A 19,235-nucleotide genomic window follows, 5' to 3' on the forward strand; every position below is an offset into this window, starting at 1 on the left:
AGTGATCCTAGGGATTTCCCAAACACAATGATGTTGGAAACCAATCCCGGGGCGATGGTGTCAGGGCAGGTCACTCTGGCAGCTTGAGTCTGATCACCCAAAGAAGCAGAATGGGTATAGTCAGACGGTGAGGGGTCCCGACCCCATGGAACCAAGGACTTTAATTTGGATTAGTGAGGAAAGGGAAGTTTGCTCTCTGACTCTGGATGGCGAAGTGGGCAATGTGGGGCCCTGGGCTGAGGTGCCCACTAGTCTCTTGCTTCGGCTGGCCTCCCACAGCCAGTTTTTCTGTATCCTGCATCCCCCGGTGATCCCAGTGCTCCTGCCACACTGAATCACAGCGAGGTTTCCAAAAGCACTGACTCTTTCCGTCCTATATACCCTTGCCTGCCAGAATACCCTCCCCAACCTGCCTGCCTGGGAGATACCTCTTCACCCTGTAATACTCAGGACAGACCTCTCTCTCCACCATGGGGTCTTCCAGGGCCCCAAGCCTCCCTCCGAGCAGCCCCTTCCGGGTCCTTGGGAGGTAATTAGCTGTAGATGAGGTCCTGAGGGGGGGACCCTGCGGTGGCCTTAGCGCCCTTACACGGAGAGACAGACCCCAGGGAGCTCAGTCTCGCTTGCTGTCTGCTGTGTGAGCATCTACGAGACAGGGGAGTCCTCGTCAGAAACTCGCCATGCTGGCTCTCAAATCTCAGGCTTCCGGCTTCCAGAACTGTGAGAAAATAAATGTCTGCTCTTTAAGCCACTTGTGATGGCAGCCCAAGCTGACTAAGACACACCATTCTATTTCTAGCAACTAACACATATTTACTGAGTAAATGTAAGAATGATTTGAATGAAGTGGTGGATAAGTTCACCCTTGGAGTGGAACTCTAGGTTCATTTCGAAGGGCCATCCAGGTACTGATGACTGTAAGGTGGGGAGCAGGCAGCCAGGACTGGTGGCTTCTCTCTCCAGGGAACTCAAGGATGTGGCTTTAGCAACAAGCACACTTCTTTTACACAGCTGATGGGTGTGTAAAGGGAGAAAGCCTTTCAGGGAGCAGATTGGCGACGTGTATGGAAACATATACTTCCTTTCAATCCAACAAGCCCACTCCTAGGAATCCGTCTTAAGCAAAGAGTCACGGATGCACGCAAAAGTTTGGTTATGTGGATATTACAATGTTGTTTGTAATATAAAACATTAGAAACACCTGAAATGAGCAGAAATAGGGACTAGGTCTAGCTACATAATGGAGGTAGAAATGAACACATGACATTGAAGGATATGGAACATGTTTATAATATATTACTAAACGAATAAAGCGGGTTTCAAAACAATGTGAACATTGTAATTTTATTTCTGTAAAAAACGTGCAGGAAAACACTGGAAAGATGGGCACCAAAAGGTTATGTGATTATTTCTGGGTATGAGATTACGGGCAAAATGTTTTTTTTAAATGATTTTCCATGTTTTTCAAATTTTCTACAATGAAATCTATGTATAGTCATTAGAATCCAGATTCACTGGATCGGATCTCTTTCTGTTTCGCTCTGTTGCCCTTGGAGAGGGGCGTAGCTTCTCTAAGCCTTGGCTTCCTTATATGTAAAATGAGAATAAGGGCGCCAACCCTATTCTGTTTCCGTGAAGAAGGTCGGAGGTGGCACATGGAAAGCTCTTAGAATGTTCTGGCACACTGAGGGTGCGGGGGAACCGTGGGCTGTTAGTGCTGCTAGCACAGCCATCTGTACCACCGGGAGCCTTGGGGAGCCCACCGGGACCCCTAGGTACCAACCTTGGGTTCCTGGAGTTCTGGGACCGAGAACAGGATCGACTGGATAAATGTGAGTGGGGCCTGGCTGTTGTTCATGATGGAAACTGTTTTTTTCACAACCTGTCCTGGCAGGACAGCTCCTAACTTCACAATCCTATTGGCTGGATCTAGGACTAAAATCTGTGGACAAAAAAGAGCGGGAGGGAGGGTTCATCAGTTAATGAGAAAAATAAATATGACACGTCTACCCTGGTGAGCCAAGGTGGTCCCTCTCTTTCAGAGTCCCCCATTCACTCACTCAATACACATTTATGTGCATAAAATGCCCACTAGACAACTTACCACACAATTACATCATTACGACCGGGTTAAAAGAGGTGAAGTAAAAGCTCAGGGTACCTGGAGAGCTGAGCTAGACTGGGAGTCTTGGGGTGGCCCCCCTGAGGGAGGCATGCTCACACTGAGAGCTAAAGGAAGGGTAGGATCTACTCAGTTTGTCAGGGTGGGTGTGGGGCTGCAGAGCACCCCTGGGGGTGGAGACCCTGATGTCAAGGCCCTGAGCCAGAGGATGTGGCCCAGTCAAGGCCTGTGGCTGGGAGTGAGGGAGACCTGAGAAGATGAAGCCTGGAGGGGTGGTCAGGTTTTATCCTGGGAGGAGTGGGAAGCATGGAGCGACCCAGTCAAATGTGTATTTCATGAGAGAGAGAGAGAGAGAGAGAGAGAGAGAGAGAGAGAGAGAGAGAGCGCGCGCGCTCAGCTCACTCCTCTGTGGAAATGGACTGGAAGAAGGCAAGAGAGAAAGACTTGAAGTGTGAGAGGTGACCGTGATTTGAACTAGAAGGGTGGTGGTAGAGGTGGAAAAGTAAATACTCTTCAAAATCCTCCTCGAGCAAAGTGTTGGCCCGGACCGGTGCAGGTCAGGCTGGGCCTCGCCTCCGGAGTGGCGCTGACCCACAGCGAGCAACACCCACTGGTCACGGTCATTTGATCAGTCACCAAACTCTCTCCAGCTAACTTTATATCCTGCTCACATGTTTTCATTTTGTCTAAAGAAGAGAGTCAGTCTCCAGCACCAGCCTGTGAGCCCCTGGAAGTCAGAGAACGTGTTTAGTCACTTCTGGATTTCCCTAAAGTGCCTAACACGCGATGGGGCTGACCGAGGGAGTGAAAGAAGGATCGAACGAATGAATCAGTGACATCGAGGAGACCCTGTCAGGCTTCGCCACGGACGCGCCAAATGGCACTGTTCTGCCGCTCCCCTGGCTTGATGGGAGGATGCCGGGAGTACACTCCTCTTATTTTCTCTTGGTTGCTGAAATGTCCCATGCATCCTGAGACTCTCAGGAGGGCTTCGGTCTTCCAAAACCTCCTATTGAATGCAACGCTTCCACCAGACAGACCCCTTAAATGTTTACCGGTCACCGGGGAGAAAGGGATTGTAGCGGGACTGGACCAGTCCTTTTCTATTAGGAGCACCTGGGTAGAAGTAATGTTCTCCATCAAATACAATCCTGGGACCTGTGGCTGGCCGGAGAACGTTAATCACTGTGGTGTTAAGGAAAGATATTCCATAACTGAAAAATATCTGCATACGTTACTTAAAACAAATCTTGCCCATTAAATCTGAAAACAAAACATGCCATAATGTGGGAGAGGAAGGACTTGCTTGGGATCCTGCATCTGATAGTTTTAAACTTTTCCAAGAATGTTTCTATAGTGCTTGGGTCCTTCGATATAGTAAAGTTTGGTACCGAGTAAGATCTATGGTTCACTTGAGTCTGCTTTGACAATTCACCCCTGAGTGGCTGACTTCCGACAGAGCAGCTTGGGGGCAGGAGATGTGGAGAGGGGGTGGGCGTGGGCTCAGGTGGGCCAAGGTAACTGGGAAGGGCGAGGAGGAGGGGGCCAGTTAGAGGATCTCCCAAACTTCTCTTACCTTCATTGCGGTGCCTTTCCCTTTGATTTCAACTACTTGCTGGGAGAGCCCATTGATTTCAAAGGGGATGAGTTCTCGATAATTGACACTCTCTCGAGGATAGAAGGTGATTGGAATCTCCAGTACCTTCCCTGGCTTTATCACATCAACACGGAAGTTCACCTCGAGGTGGGCGGTATTGGTGTACAAGCAATCTATGCTGGAGAACATCAGGAGGAAGGTGTGTAAGGTCTGTGAAGCCTTACCCAGAGGGTTTGATTCAGTCCCCCTCTCTCTGAGCTGGGTCCTGATGGGTTTCCTGCCCTGCTGTCCTAGAGTCATAGAAGTTAAGGGCCGAAAGGGACCTCAGCAATAATCCAGCCCGCATTCTCCTGGGCATAGTCAAGTTGCTTACCGCGCAAATCGCACCCCGAGATCCTGGCGGAACTGGGCCTCAGACTCAAAGTCCCATGACCCCTTTCCCCAGTGCTCTCCCCACTCTATTCCTTCTCTCTTCCTTGGTAACGCAGTTCACGTTTTGTTCTTCTCATAAGAAGGAAGTGCTTCCTGAAGTAATTGGGTGGCAAAGCACAGTGGAGAGGCGTGTTCTGGAGTCAGACAGACAGGAGTTTGGATCCAGGCTCTAGCCCTAACTCGACACGTGACCGTAGAAAAGTTACTTAGCCATTTGAGTCTCAGTTTCCTCATCTGTAAAGTGGGAGTAGTAAGATCCTGTCTGCCCTACTCTACCCACGGGTGGGAAGGCGCCTGGACCTATTACAACTGCTCTGTGGGCCTCACGTGCTTAGCGGAGTGCAGCTAGGCCAACACGCAGAGCTTCATGCTGTAAACAAAGCAGGACTCAGATTAAGTGAAATCGTGCAAGAAAAAGTGTAGGTAGATAAGAATTTTAAATTAGTATTTAAAATTACATTTAAGTTACACTCTTGTAACTTAATATTCAGGATAATCACCATCGCCAGACCACAGCAGCAGCAGATTACAATAATTGAGCATTTCCAACATTCCAGGCACTGTTCTAAGTACTATCTCTAGATGAACTAATTTGATCCTTCTAACAGCCCTACAGGGGAGGTACTATTATTATATCCCACTTTGGGCAAAAAGACAGAGGCACAGAAAGTTTAAAAATTTTGCTCAAGGTCAAAATTTTTAGCTAGAGAAGAGCTGGGATTCGCACTTAGACTTGTGCCAATAATAGGGTAGCCACTAGGCACATGTGACTGTTTAAATTAAAATTAAAAATGAAAATGAATTAGAATTAAATACAAAATTCAGTTCCTTACCTGCACTAGCCAAATTTCAAGTGCTTCATAGCCACATGCAGCTATAGGCTGCCATATTGGACAATGCAGATGAATAACATTTTTATCATCAAAGACAATCCTACTGTATAGTACTAATCTAGAGAGCTTTGAATAAACACAGGTCTCTGGGCCAGTCTTGAGAGATGCCATTTTGTTAGGTTTGTAATAGGGCCCAAAAACCTGAACTGGAACCTTCTACACAGGGATGGGGCCGTGAGGTTGGATTTGAATCAAAAGGCTTAGGCTCATTATAGATGTACCATTCGCTGCAAGGTCACTGGCCTAAGACATTCACTTTTTAACTCTCCAAACTCCAGTAAATGGAAGCCATCTACCCTGTCTCATCAGGTCATTTAGCATTGCTCTCCTCACTTCAAGAAGAGATTTTTAGCAGAGTATCTCGTGGCTGTCCAAATGTCAGTACTAGTGGTGGAGACAGGAGACTCAGGATTCATGCCCACCTGTGTTTGACTCATTCCCATAACCCTTCTTTTCTTGTCATGGCTGGACTTCATCTGTGTGAAGCCTGCAGGACCCCCAGGGAGCTGCGGAATCATCTGGAAGCTCTGGGAAGTCTGCTTACCTCATAGACGTTTCTTCCTTGTTGGTGATGACCAAGGTTTGTTTGTACGGGGGCATCCCGGCTTGGTAGATGAAGCAGGTCCCAAAGTCGTAGCTGGTGAAGGAGAAATGGATGGCCGGGCTCACGGCGCAGCCTGAGATGCTGCATACAAATGTTGGACCGTGGGTGATCTGTGGGGAGGGAATGGCAGGTGGAAGGTGATTAGGAGACGTGGGAGGAAGAAGCCCTTATAAAGTCCTCAGGTGAAGGAGGGAGGCAGTCGGGCATTTTAAAAAACACAGGGTTCCATCTGCAGAGATTGTGATTCATAAGTAAGAAGTTTTTTTAAGAGAAGCAAGATGGGTTGCTCTGCAATCAGACCCTACACTGGCTCTTGCTTTGCTCCTGAAGTAATGATTCAGCTTGAAGGTGGAGGGGTGTGGCAGAGACTGTTGCTTACTACCAAACACCTGATTCCCAAGGCTTTCTTATTGGTGGGACTCTGATTGGTTGTCAGTGTGTTTAGGTGAAGATATCTGATTTCTTATTAAACATTAAAAAAAATTAAATTTACTGATATTAGCTAATAACATTATACAATGTCAGGTATAATACAACATCTGTATACTCTATATGTGCTCCCCACCCAAAGTTTAATACCCTTCCATCGCCTTGTATTTGACCCCTTTTACCCTCTTGGTCCTCCCCCCAGGCCCTTTCCCCTCTGGTAACCACCATTCCATTGTCTGTATCTATTAGTCTGTTTTTTTTTTGTTCATTTGTATGTTTGTCTTGTTTGTTCATTTGTTGATTTTTGTTTTTTATGCCACACATGAGAGAAATCATACGGTATCTAAGTGTCCTTTGACGGCTGATTGGTTAAAGAAGATGTGGTACATATAAACAATGGAATACTACCCAGCCATAAAAAAGATGAAATATTGCCATATACAACAAAATGGATGGATCTTAAGCATATTATGCTAAGTGAAACAAGTCAGGGAGAAAAGGAAAAACGCTGTATGATTTTCCATTCTTCCTTGTAGCTAAGGGTGGCTATCAGATGTAGCTCCGGCCATCAGGATGTAAACAGAAGGTGTCTTATTTTGAATAAAGGGTTAACATCTTGCTGGGAAAGTTTTTTTTGCCTTCAGGCTCTTCCCCTTATTTCCACTCTGAAATGCAGGCATAGGGCTGCAGGAGGGATGGTTATCTTATGACCAGGAGATGACACAAATGAAGTCAAAGGCCAAAATGCCAAGGGCAAAAAAATGCAAAAGCAGAAGGCATGTGGGTCACCTCCTGGACTCTCGACCACAAGATAATGCACGTGCCCATTGGCACATAAACCTAATGTGCTCTTCAAAAACTTCTAATATGAAATTTAACAAATTGATGATCAAAACAAAATATCCAATATTCATCCTAAACATCATTAGAATAAACATTATAATAGTTCTTCACATAAGTTTTCATAAATGACTTCATAAATTTAAAAACATTTTCTAATCTAAGGCATTTATCTATCTGTAGATTTTATGTATGTATGTTTGCATGCATGCATGTATGTATGTATGTATGTATGTATTTATTTATTTATAATGACGGGTTTAATCTGTGACCTTGTTTCTAGGTTGCAAAGAGGCAAAAACATTTCAAGATACCAGAGATATTTCCATAACAAAATAATTAACATCTTTTTTATATATTCAGCTAGCCAGGCTGGAAGACATTTTCTTACTAACAAGGTTGTCATTTTCTATTTCTTTTTTCTTTTTCAATTAGAGTTGACATTCAATATTATTTTATATTAGTTTATATTTTATAGTGGTTAGACACCTATGTAATTTATGAAGTGATCTTCCCGATTAGTCTAGTACCCACCTGGCACTATACATACTCATTACAATATTATTGACTATATTCCCTATGCTGTACTTCACATCCCCATTTTAAGACTTTTAAAATCTTTACATTTGGTGAATGATTTCCTGAAAAAAGATTAAAATTTACTACCTTCAACTTTTCTGTCAATTAGAGTAGGAAGATCTCTGAAATTTAATGTTTCTTTTTTCTGTAAGAAATTAAAGTCTGAAAAAGCCCCTTCTGAGGCCACATGTCTGGAAATTCTGAGGGGAGGCGGCTGTAACTCTGCCACTGACTTCCAGGCTAGAAGTGTTAGTTTTGTTTTTAGACTCCGCTATGATTTAATTTCCATCTAAATTATGGAATTCACCTTGGGTTCCAGTTGTTCTACCCTGATTCACAGCCCGCTGTGAATCAACTTCTTCCTAAGGAGTTGAATGAAGATAATCTTTTCATCAGATTGTTCCTTGTTGCACAGAAGTTGTTTAGTTTGAGGGAGTCTCACTTTTATTTTGTTTTCCTTGCCTGTGTTTTTGGTGTCAAATCTGTAAAATCATGCCAAGACCAATGTCATGAAGCTTTCCCCCTATGTTTTCTTCTAGGAGTTCTACAGTTTCAGGTCTTTAAGTCTTTAATCCATTTTGAGTTGATTTTTGTGTACGATTTAAAAGTGTCCAGTTTCATTCTTTTGCGTGTGGATATCCAGTTTTCCCAGCACCATTTGTTGAAGCGACTATCCTTTCCTCACTGTGTATACTCGGCACCCTTGTCAGAGATCGGTTGACTTTCTATACATGGATTTATTCTGGGCTCTCTATTCTGTTACACTGGTTTATATGTCTGTTGTTATGCCAGTATTATACTATTTTGATGACTGTGGATTTGTAATATATTTTGAAATCAGGAAATGTGATGCCTCTAGTCTTGTTCTTTCGTAGAATTGATTTGGCTATTTGTGGTCTTGCATGGTTCCATATGAATTGTAGAATTGTTTTTTCTATATTTTTAAAAAATGCCATTGGGATTTTGATAGGGACTTCATCGAATGGGTGATATAGATATTGTAATATTAAGTCTTCCAATCTATGAACACAGGAGGTCTTTCCATTTCTTTGTATCTTTAATTTCCTTCATCGACGTTTTGTAGTTTTTTATATATAAGTATTTCACCTCCTTAAATTTATTCCTAAGCATTTTATACTTATTTTGGGGCTATTATAAATGGATTTTCATAATTTCATTTTCAGATAGTTTGTTGTTAGTGTATAGAAAAGCAACTGATTTTTGTATGTTGATTTTGTATTCTGTAACTTTACTGAATTAATTTATTAGTTCTAACAAATTTTTTTGTGTGGAGTTTTTAAAAAAATAATGCTCCTAGGATTGCTGTGAGCCTGTGGTTAACTTTGAGAGTCCTGAAAAGGTTGATTTTGATAGTTTTTGACAGCGTTGCTAGGGAAGAGCAGCTTTTTCGAAGTTCTCTCTCTCCGCCTCCCAAATATCTCCCTTATTTATTTTAATGCACTATATTCCAGTGCATGGATGGTCAACTGCTTTTCAATTGACACTTACTCACCAGGCACCTCAACCATGGTGGAGGCTGTTATTACAGAGATCGCGGGACTCTCTCCAAGACAGAACCACTCTCCAGGAGCTTCTGGCAGGGTGGAGAAGACCAGGCGCACATGGGCGAGTTCATTTCCCAAGACAGAACACTGTGCGTGCATTCAGTGTTGGACGCGTTAAATGGTCTCACCTTGATTCTGAGTTCTAGGCCCTTCAAGACGCACTTCTTAAATGGATGGAAAGACAGGAAGGCAGCTGTGCTCTGCCCTACGTCCACGCTGCCATCGACGGGCGAAAATTCCAAGTACTGCAGCAGGGCTTTGGGGCCAGATAGCTCTGCCTGGAAGCTGAAGCTGAACTTTCCAGTGTTGATAAAAGTGAATTCACACTGGACACATTCGTTCAACTCCACCTGAGAGGTAGACAACAGAGCAGCATGTTGAATGAATGCAAACCATGGTTCCATCCTCTGGGATTAGGGTTTGTAACATGTTGGGGGAAAATATCTTTTGGGAAAGAGGAATGGCAGGTGATGTTAGCGAGTTGAGTATGATTAGATAACATGGTCGAGAGCTACTAAGTGTTGGGGAGCCTCTCCTGTCTGAAAAGTAAGATTGCAGTCTCATCCTTAGACCTCCCTTGATAGCCAAACATTCTTCCTGTATATTTAATATGGGCATTCTTCCCCTTCCCTAGCACCTCTCCACCCCCTGAAAAATAAAGTAAAATAAATAAAATAAAATAAAATAAAATAAAACAAGGTTTTACATCAAAACTGTACACCTTCTGGGGATGGAACTGCTCCTGACATGTTTCTGTCATCCTGGTTTCCCTGGCATTTGAAACAGAGATTCAGCTAACATTCATGGGTACTGCCTTTCCCAGCCCGTGTGGAAGCCAAGAGAGAACAAGGCCCTCACACCTTTACCTCATAGAAGTTGACAATGGCTGTCTGGTTGGAAGTCAAAAGAGTGCTCAAGCCAGTCCTGTCTTTGCACTTGATCTGTGCTTTCATAGTGTAGCCCTCGGCCTTGACATTTAAGGTCAAAGGGTGGGCTTTGTTTTTCACATTGCAGATCAAATTAAAGTTCACATCTCTTTCCTGCTTCGGTGTGAAGAAAATATCAACTGGTAACCTGGTTGGGGAAGAATATAGCAGACTAGCTGACTAGGCCACTAGTTAAGACTTACTAAGGAATACATACCCAATGGATTAGCAGATATGCTATGAGGAAAAGGCATCATAACTCTAAATTCTGATGAATTTCGGAGATTTGCCAGGTGAAGCAGGGCATTGCTTTATAAATTCACAAGGACAGTAGATAGCAAGGAAAAGAATATAAGGGAAAATATTGAAAACAAGGGCTTAAATTTCTAAATACTTCACAATTCATCAGGAAAATGAACAACAGGGAGTCAGTAGGACAGAGATGGAACTGTTAATATCTGAATTTTACAGTTGGAAGACTACAAAAGGGGCACTGTAAGGGAAACTGACTCTCCTGGCTGGCAGGCCTGGGGCTCCTGCCATGTGTGTGTGTGTGGGGGGTACAGTTCTGGGGGCCTTCTTTCTTCCTTACCTGGACAGTGGTGGAAGCCAGCCTTCCATGGGACATACAACCAGGTTGTCACTGAAACCTTCAGAATATCGGGAGTTGTCTTGAAAGGCAAAACTGAAGCCCTGCTCCTCCCTGTTGATGATCTGCACGGTCTCCCTGGCTTCTCGGCCTGAGGAGGAAATGCCGGTTCTCAGTGGCGTCCTCACACCTGCTCCTGAAGCATCTCAGCAGACGCTGCTCCGCAGGCAAGGGGAAGCCTCCTTAGAAGAGGTTCTCCAATTTCCCTTCTCTCCTCTTCCAAGCTTCTCAGCCTTCGACTACCCTTTTCCGTCCTTCTGCTTTACGTCCTTCCGTCCTTCCTCCTCTGGAGGTAATTCTGCCTCTTACTTCTAGAACTTCACTCCATCAATTCCCTGCTCCTGGTATGTGGTCCTCTGCCTCAGTCACAGCCCTGGGATTCTGGCAATGCTGTTTTCCCTCCTTGTTCCTTCAGATTCGGTGCCTTCCTGCTTTTGCTAATGGGGGCTTCGTCCTCCCTGGTAGGCCCCTTAACTCTTCCCATAACTTTGTAAACAATCCCTGCATCGAACTCTTTACATCAGGCCTCGAGTATTCTGTCAGGCCCTAAGACATCTCCTATCACTATTTTGCTTTTTCTTACTTTCCTTGACTATTGTGGAGGATTTATTTCTCCACATACACTTTTGAATCATTTTAGCCCATTCTTCCTCCACCCCTGCATTCCTTTTAGGATTAAGGTTACTAGATTAAGCAAATAAGTATGTCCCAAATATTGCATGGGGCATACTTATACCGACATATTTATACTAAACATTATTCACAGATATCAGAAATTCGAATTTAACTGAGTGTCTATATCTTACCTGGTAACTCTAGTTGGGATTCTAATTGGAATTTGATTGAATTTGCATGTAATTTTGGGAGAATTGACAAATATTGAGATCGTTTTCTTCATATAGTCCTTGCCTTGTTATGTTTATTCTTAGATATTATATAGGTTTTGTCAATAGTGAATAGAATTTTTTGTTTCCGTTTCTAGGAGCTTACTGCTAAAAGAAAAATGATTGATTTTTGTATATTTGTCTTGCATCCAACCACTTACTAAATGATCTTGTTGATTCTAGTAGTTTATTTTGCTTTTCTCTAGGGCCTTTTGAAGTTTTCTATGTATGAAGTAAATCAGCAAATAGTTTTGTCTTTTTCCCCAGTATTTATGCCAAATATTTAATTTTCCTGTTTTGTTGTATTTGCTAAAGTCACTAAGAAAGTGTTCAATAATAATAGTGATAACGAACATCCTTGCCTAATTCCTGATTTTAATTGGTATGGTTTTATTGGTTTATTTCAAGTTAACATTTGCCTCTCGATTTTGGTTAATTTTCTTCACTTAAATGTTTCTCCCTATTCCTCTTGTCCTGTTAGAGTTTTTGTTGAGAGTGTCTGCTGAATTTTAGCAATGACTTTTCAGTACGTATTAATATGATCACATAGTGGTTGTTCTTTAGTCTGTTAATGTAATGATTATATTGAATTGTACCACCCTTGCATTCTTAGATTAAATTCTTTTTGTCGTACTGTTATTATTCTTATGATATACTCCTCACTTATTTATTCAAAACCTTACTAAACAATCACTTCCTTTATTTACTTCAGGTCTCTGCTCAAATGTCACCTTCTCACTGTCGACTGGCATTTTTTATTTCCCCTACACTACTTTATTCTTCGCTGCAATACTTATCAACATCTGACATGCTATATATTTTGTTTTTTATTTTTTGGTAATCTGCTTCCTATTCCTAGAATGTAGCCATCACAAGAGTAGGAACTTTGGCTTTCTCTGCTGTATTCCCAGCTCACAGAAGAGTGCTCAGGTTATACGAGGGGCTTGATAATATTTATTGAACCAAATAAATGCATGAAAGGATGGCAGAGAAATCTGACCAGTGTGGCACAGATTAAGAATCTAAGAGGTACAGCCCATACTCTGGGGGCACACACAAGTAGGATGGAGCTGACATGAGGCTCTGGAAATGAAGATGGTCAGTGCAGGCCCTAAAGGAATCTTCTAAGTAGGACCTGTAGCAAGGTTCCTAAATTTCCTTCGGTTACCAGCGTGTGGATTTAGAAGATGCTTGATGGAAATTAGATTGAGAGGTAAATATTTTGTGGCTTTGTGAGCAGTGAGAAAAGCCCTCTGACATGCTTCTGGAAGATACCAGGACAAGTCCATCACCCAAGCCTGCTCCTGACCTACGCAGGAGGGGTTGGTTCCCACTCCCTTCCCCTACAGGTCACGCCAGCTCTAAATATAAACCAACAAGGCGGCCTTACCGATGAGGAGACAACTGAAGTTGAGGTGCGATTTGTTCAGATTGATGAGAGGGTCAGAGGCTTTGCCTACCAGCAGGAAAGGGACTGTGATGTTGTGCTCGGGGATTAAGAAAGTCCAGAATGCTTCCGTGATGTCCAGATGGGAAGGCGTGAACTGGAAGACAATCTAAGAAGACAGTTTGGAACAGAGTGGTAAGAGACGCTCCTGTCCAGGCTTGTCAGCACTGGGGTTTATGATGGCTGACATTACCAGGTCATCACTGCCTTTCTAACCTCTCTGAAGGGCATGTAAATTTGGCTTTCTCAGCAACATCACTATGTTTATCCTGTTTGCCCACAGGTCTTTCTAAGGGGGCATACCCCATCCACATTCTCTGTTGGCCAGGCTGCCATATTTCGTGTCTTTGGATGGTTAAGTAGACATAGAGAGATTTAGATAGGTATTTGGAATTTTGACTTTTACCAAAAAGTTTGGGAGAGTTGGCAAGCCTGGGGTCCACCTGTCTGTGTGGTAGTCATCTGCCGGAACACTGTGGCCAGCCAGTTCTGGTGCCCAGCATTCCCTGTCATTGTTTTCTGGGCCTGCTTCATTCCTTTGTAGGACCTTCATGAAAGCACCTGAATTTGTCATTTCTGTTTCACAGATGTATTTCTGCCTCAAAGAGTCTCTGTAGGACTTACAAGACATGGGGACTGCAGATCTGTTTTGAGAAGCAAGTTCACATTTTGTTAAGTCTGATCCCTTAAACTATACCACTGTGTAAACAACAGGACTAAGAGATGGGACCTGATTCCACTTTTCTGTCTTGCCCTTTGGCCTGACCAAGTGAAAACACATCTGTCCTTTCACTGCTGTCAGTCCTTTGGACAAAAATGACACTTTGATTCATGTCACTGTAAGTGTCCTAGAGTCTTCAGGCATTGGATATCCAGCTCCCCTGTCCTGCTTTAATAACCTAATTGTTTAAAACTGCAAATACCAGAGATCTCTTTTTCTCACGGCCAACCAAGAGAGCTCAGGTCTGTCTCGTTCATGAGGACTGCCTAAGGCATATAGTAGCCACTCAAGAAATACTTGTTTATGAATGCAGCCTTAGGCTGTTCTCCCTAACTCTGTCTCTGGCCTGTGGCACGCTTGCTGTTCAGAGACAGACAGAATGATTAAAGCCCTGGGGCGAGTGGTCCTCGTTCACACACACACCTCGGCTTTCTTTTCAGGGTGGATGAAGCCTTTCTCTGTCAGGCACGTGAAGGCTGGAGGGTTCTGGAGACTATCCATTTCTTCAGAGACCCAGCAGAAGGAGTAGGTGCTAGTGGTCGGGTTCAGGATTGTAAAAGTCCTGGTCAAGGGGGAAGAATTGATAGCAGAGAGAGAGGGTTGAGGATTAAGAGAAACTTTCGGAGGACCTACCGTCACACAGTCCCCCTATGTGGGAATCGGAACCGTTTCGGATGCTCCGTTACTGTAGAAATGAAAACCGCATCTCACTTGGGGGTGCAAAGTATGGCCGGAGTACCGGACTTTGGAATAACAATGATGTCGAGGGCCCTTCTGTCCTAGTGATCCTCTGTGGTCAAGGTGGTGGTCAGGGAGTCTATTTTTATGCCTTCCAAATTTCTCCTGGTGTCAAAACTAAGGAGACAGAATTCAGCTTCCTTACTGTGGGACTTCTCTTAGGTCCCAGGATACCCAGCCTGCTTCTAGGAACCCGCCTAGCTTATTTCTCTGAATTCCTCCTCTGAGTTCTTTAGAAGGGCTGACTGATAGGAATTCAACAGATGAAAACGTAAGCAACTCACCGGAGATTCTTGCCTCCTATGCCCACACTGGCGAATTCGATCACCCGGGTGTTTGGATCCACAGCCCCGCCGCTAGGCCCTCGGAGATCCGGGTTGCGCCGATGACCACTGATGTAGTCCGAGTCTTTCAGGTCAAAATGGCAAAAGGGCAAGACGCTCCGCCCTTTTGCTGACAGCACTGGGCCTTGCTCTCCAGGTGGCAGGTTGGGAATCCTGAGAGGATAAGGTCGTTTTAATTTATTTTTTAGATTTTAATCAATTATTGCTTTCTCAGTTGGTCAGAAATGAATATTACATACACCAGGATGTGAGCTCCATGAGAACAGAGGCTGAGTCTGTCTTTGTCAATAACATAATCTCAGTGCCTTGAATAGGACATGATGCATAGTAGTGATCATTAATAATTGTCAAGTGGATGGATGAATGTGTGAACGGGCTGAGTATGAGGAGCCTGGATTCTGGTTCCTTCTGTGTACCTAAGTATGACCTCAGGTTACTTCCTCCATCAGTGACCAGAAAATCTCCCTGCTGTAAGATGAGCACCGAGGCTTAGCCTGCGGGCCCTCTCACAGGCATCCGGTGGATCTCAGAAGTGATGCAGAAATCCTAAAAATGTGTCCTGAGCTCCCAGGAGAAAGTGAACAGGATGTGAGCAGACTTCCAGCACCAGCTCTAAGCTTAGGTGGCCCAGGTGTGGGAGGAGGGGTCCCTGCAGTGTGACTGTGGGGTTTCCAGGAGGCTCGTATGGCTCTTCCGCCTAGGCCGTGGGTACGGCGGGCATTCTCCGAGGAGCTTTCCTGTGAGTGGGCACCACGTCAGGGACAGTCATGGCCAGTGGCTATTGGATTAGCTTTTCCCTCACTGGGTCTGGGCCCCATCTAATCCTCACCTACTATGCACCACGTCTACCACCTAATGTTGGCTGTGCTTATTGTGTGCTAAGCTTCACTGAATTACCTTATCCAGTCTTCATGACAACTCCAGAAGGTGGGCATTGTTATTTGAATTTTAGAGTCTTAACTCTAAAGCCCAGTCTCAGGAAAGGTATAAGAAAGCTTTCCTAAGTTCTTGCTTGTCGCAGGACTGGAATGCACCTGGCTGTCAAGCATTCTGTGCCCCCATGGACTTTTGTATGTGGCCGGGAAGGGAGAGGTGGGCTGGAGGAAGAGTCTAGACAGAGTTGATGAGCAATACACAGGACCGAATTCTCCTTGTTCTCTATAGGCTGGCCCCTGTGACTCTTTCCAAAGGGAAATGTGTCCATCTGGGCTGTGCAGGGGTCTAGGGCTGGACAGGATGGCGGTAGTGGTGGGACAGAAGAGGGACGGGAACCGCAGGGCTTTGTTCTGGGGAGCACATCTTACTGGCAGTAAAGATTGCTCTCGAAGTCTCCGACCTCCATTGGGGAGAATTTCACTTTGATCTTCTGAGTCTTCCCCACGGGCACGACGCCCGAGGCAGGCTCCACGGAGAAGGACTGCGAGAGAGCTTCGTTCCAGTGGTCCACAGCGCTCTCCAGAGTGCTGCCTGTGAGCAGTGTCCCCTGGCTCTGTCGATCTCTCTGAGAGTAAACTGGGGGCAGACAGAGGGTCAGGGATACCCTGCACTTGCGCTGGGAGGACAAGGCGAAGGCGGCCCACTCACGGGCCCTTAGGGACCCTCTGTGGTTGTTTCTGTGAGCTCACCTCTTCTGGCAGATACTTAACTGTGGACAGTAGGGGTAAGAAATTGACTCACACCTCTCACAGGCAACTCAGGAGAAATAATTCTATTAATATCATCAAGTTTTCAAATCTGTTTCCTTTTGGCTCAAGGGAGTGGGTCAAGCAGATGTCTTTTGCCTCAAAAACGATGGGCTGGGAGCATCATTTTTGGAGGATCACTTTTTTAAAGTAGGAGTTCACAACCTGGGAGCCCATGGATAAGGCCCCATTTGGAAGATCTGAGAATCTCCCAAAGTGAAGCAACAGTAATGGATGTTTGCCTACCAAGTTCTGGGCCCCTTTTAAGTGCTTCGTGTATATAAACTACAAATTGGGCATGTCGTATATTTTCCTGGGGAAATAGTTCATAGTTTTCATCATTTTCTCCAAGAGTCTGTAATCACCTAGAAGGTTAAGATCCAAAAGAAAAGATTCTTAGAGATGTGAGAGGGGGTGGTGCCCTTGTGGCAGGCCAAGGTCTAGACTCCAGGGGAGCAGAGGCAGCTCTTGAGTTTCTCGGGCTGTGCACATCAGGAGGCCTCGGCTCTGCTTCTCCTTAGCTACTTAGGAGGTCACGGGAGCGAGTGGTGCTCGCTTTTCCAGGAACGAAGCTCCTCTACTTCCTGGGGACTAAGCTCGAACGCTGGCTTCTACCCGGCATCGCACTTACCTTGGTTATCCGGTGTGACAAAGTTGACAGCCTTCGCCACCTCTTCTAGGTCCCAGCTGAATTCTAGCTGCACAGTCCCTGAATTAAACAGTTCAAACCTACAGACAGATCAGGGAATGGATTTGAGAAATGCGTTGTGGATGGTTTTTGTCCTGTCTGCACATCGTCTCTACTGTTGTTTAACTTTTTAAACTCACTTTGTTACTTAAATCTTTATTCAAAAGGCAAGTTTTAAGCAATTTATTCTGAGAATGCGGTTGATGTGCCCACGATATTTCCTTCTAATACTCGTAAAAGATGTACCGAGCTATTAACAGTAAAAACATCCACATATTTAACACTTAAAATCATCTTGTTTACCACAGGGACCCTACACAATGAGCTCTCAGCATGCATCATGGTAATCCTGAAATTCCCATGAGAGACGAAACCAAAATCTATTTCACATGATGGTACTATCCTGGGGTGCAAAGTCCATAGCCCCTACCTTCCTGAATCACTTCCCATCAGAAACAATGTCCCTGTCATCAGAAATCATCTGACTCCTCCCTGAGATGCCTTCACTGGCTGAGACACAGACTCATCTCAAATTCTGAATCGGCAGGGCCTTTTCCTGCTCTAAGACAAGAACTGGGAGATAGAAGCTTTTTCTGGAATCACTATGAAACCTGATCACAGACAGGGACCGCAGGAGCGTGAGGCCTCAATATAAGAAGATGATTGTGTAAGAGAAAAAAAACAGACATGCTCTTCCTTGTTTAGGGGAGTAGTGAAAGTTGAGAGTTTGTAGGGGATAGGAATGGGGTGGAGTTTGGGGATTAGATAGATCTTCATTATCCCATCCAGGTAGACCATGCATTGACCTCGGGGGCTTGTATTTATTGTGTGAATTTGTGAGTACTACAAGTAGAGAAATCTTAATGGCACAAGATGGTTTTCATCAAAAGAATTCTTGGTTTAGGTCAGGGGTTGGCAAACTTTTCTAAAGGGCTAGATCGTAAGATTTTTTTTGGCTTTTCATGCTGTAGGTCCCTGCAGCAACTACCCACTCCACTGCTGCAGAGCGGATGAAGCCACCGACGATACAGAAATGCCAATGAAACCATTTACAAATATAGCTGGCTAGCTGTAATGTAGGCAAGAGAACCGAAACATTAAATCAAGCTACATTCAGAGGACGCCTGCGGAGCAACGGAAGATTTCTGTTGGGATTGCTCACAACCCATTTCCCACACCAGTGAAGGGGAAACAGGAAAAACAGTCTTCAAGGACTATTCTACTCAAATAAAATCGTTCATTCCCTCTGGCTAAAACCATAGGGAACCTAAGGACTGAAGGCTGGGAACTGCCAGCAGGCCTCTCATGCACACTCTTCCCCTTCCTCACTGTATGCCCATGTCAAAGGAAGTGAGTAAACAAAGTCTTTAAACTGTAACTCTCAGGAACTAAAGAATGATATGTAAACTCCATCCCCCACACTCAGGGCTTTTTTTTTTTTTTCATTGTCTTGGGGTTTTTGACTCTGCTTTCTCTAGTCTCTGCTTTTCCCCTTCTTCAATAAACTTTCCTTTTGACGCTAACTTTGACGTGCATGTTGAAGTCTTTCTACACTCTCCACCAAAGAACCCTCTTCTCTCAGGACAGGGCTTGGTCTTCCCCATGTCCTGCATCAGCTGGATTTGGTCCCCAGGCCATAGTTTGCTGATCCCTGCTTTAGGTGAAATGGGCATCAGCAAAAGATCCCACTTCCTGTCTTATGTCTTTGGTTCTATAATAACTTGAGAGGACACTTTCAGTGCAAATGAAAATGGGTTGAACAAGTTAATTACTAATCTTTACAAAGTAGAAATATGAGTGGTTAACATTTTTTTGTGTTTGTAATTCTCAAAGATTAGTCACAGGCCTTCTCTCTTTGTCTCTGTATATGTTGCTTTCTCTGTCTAAAAGGTCCTTTTTTTTTTTCCCTACTTCTTCACCTGGATACCTTCTATTTGTTCTCCAAACTTAAGCTGGGGCACCGCTTTGTCTGAGAAGCCTTCCCTGACACTCTCCCATATCTCGGTCTGCTTTAGGGCCTTGGCCTGCATACAGAGGACACCATGCTGCAGCCATCAGTGCACCTGTTTTCGCCCATTCCCCCACCCCTAACTCT

At 44.5% G+C, this 19,235-nt stretch overlaps 1 protein-coding gene across 5 annotated transcripts in view; it reads right to left on the bottom strand.

Annotated features, from left to right (window-relative positions):
- The window catches only part of HYDIN (HYDIN axonemal central pair apparatus protein), a 310,335-nt gene that overhangs the window by 14,368 nt on the left and 276,732 nt on the right, over nt 1–19,235 (bottom strand). For all 5 annotated transcript variants that reach the window (XM_016164411.2, XM_036231381.1, XM_036231382.1 and 2 more), the window contains 11 exons: nt 17,084–17,181; nt 16,075–16,282; nt 14,711–14,923; nt 14,112–14,250; nt 12,911–13,076; nt 10,580–10,727; nt 9,928–10,135; nt 9,190–9,411; nt 5,589–5,758; nt 3,699–3,897; nt 1,784–1,942 (listed from right to left, as the gene is read on the bottom strand). In XM_016164411.2, coding sequence (XP_016019897.2) covers nt 1,784–1,942; nt 3,699–3,897; nt 5,589–5,758; nt 9,190–9,411; nt 9,928–10,135; nt 10,580–10,727; nt 12,911–13,076; nt 14,112–14,250; nt 14,711–14,923; nt 16,075–16,282; nt 17,084–17,181 — 1,930 coding nt within the window. The remainder of the gene's footprint in view (nt 1–1,783; nt 1,943–3,698; nt 3,898–5,588; nt 5,759–9,189; nt 9,412–9,927; nt 10,136–10,579; nt 10,728–12,910; nt 13,077–14,111; nt 14,251–14,710; nt 14,924–16,074; nt 16,283–17,083; nt 17,182–19,235) is intronic.

This window comes from Rousettus aegyptiacus, unplaced genomic scaffold (genome assembly GCF_014176215.1).
Source record: "Rousettus aegyptiacus isolate mRouAeg1 unplaced genomic scaffold, mRouAeg1.p scaffold_m13_p_14, whole genome shotgun sequence".
In the NCBI taxonomy this organism is placed as follows: Eukaryota; Metazoa; Chordata; class Mammalia; order Chiroptera; family Pteropodidae; genus Rousettus; species Rousettus aegyptiacus.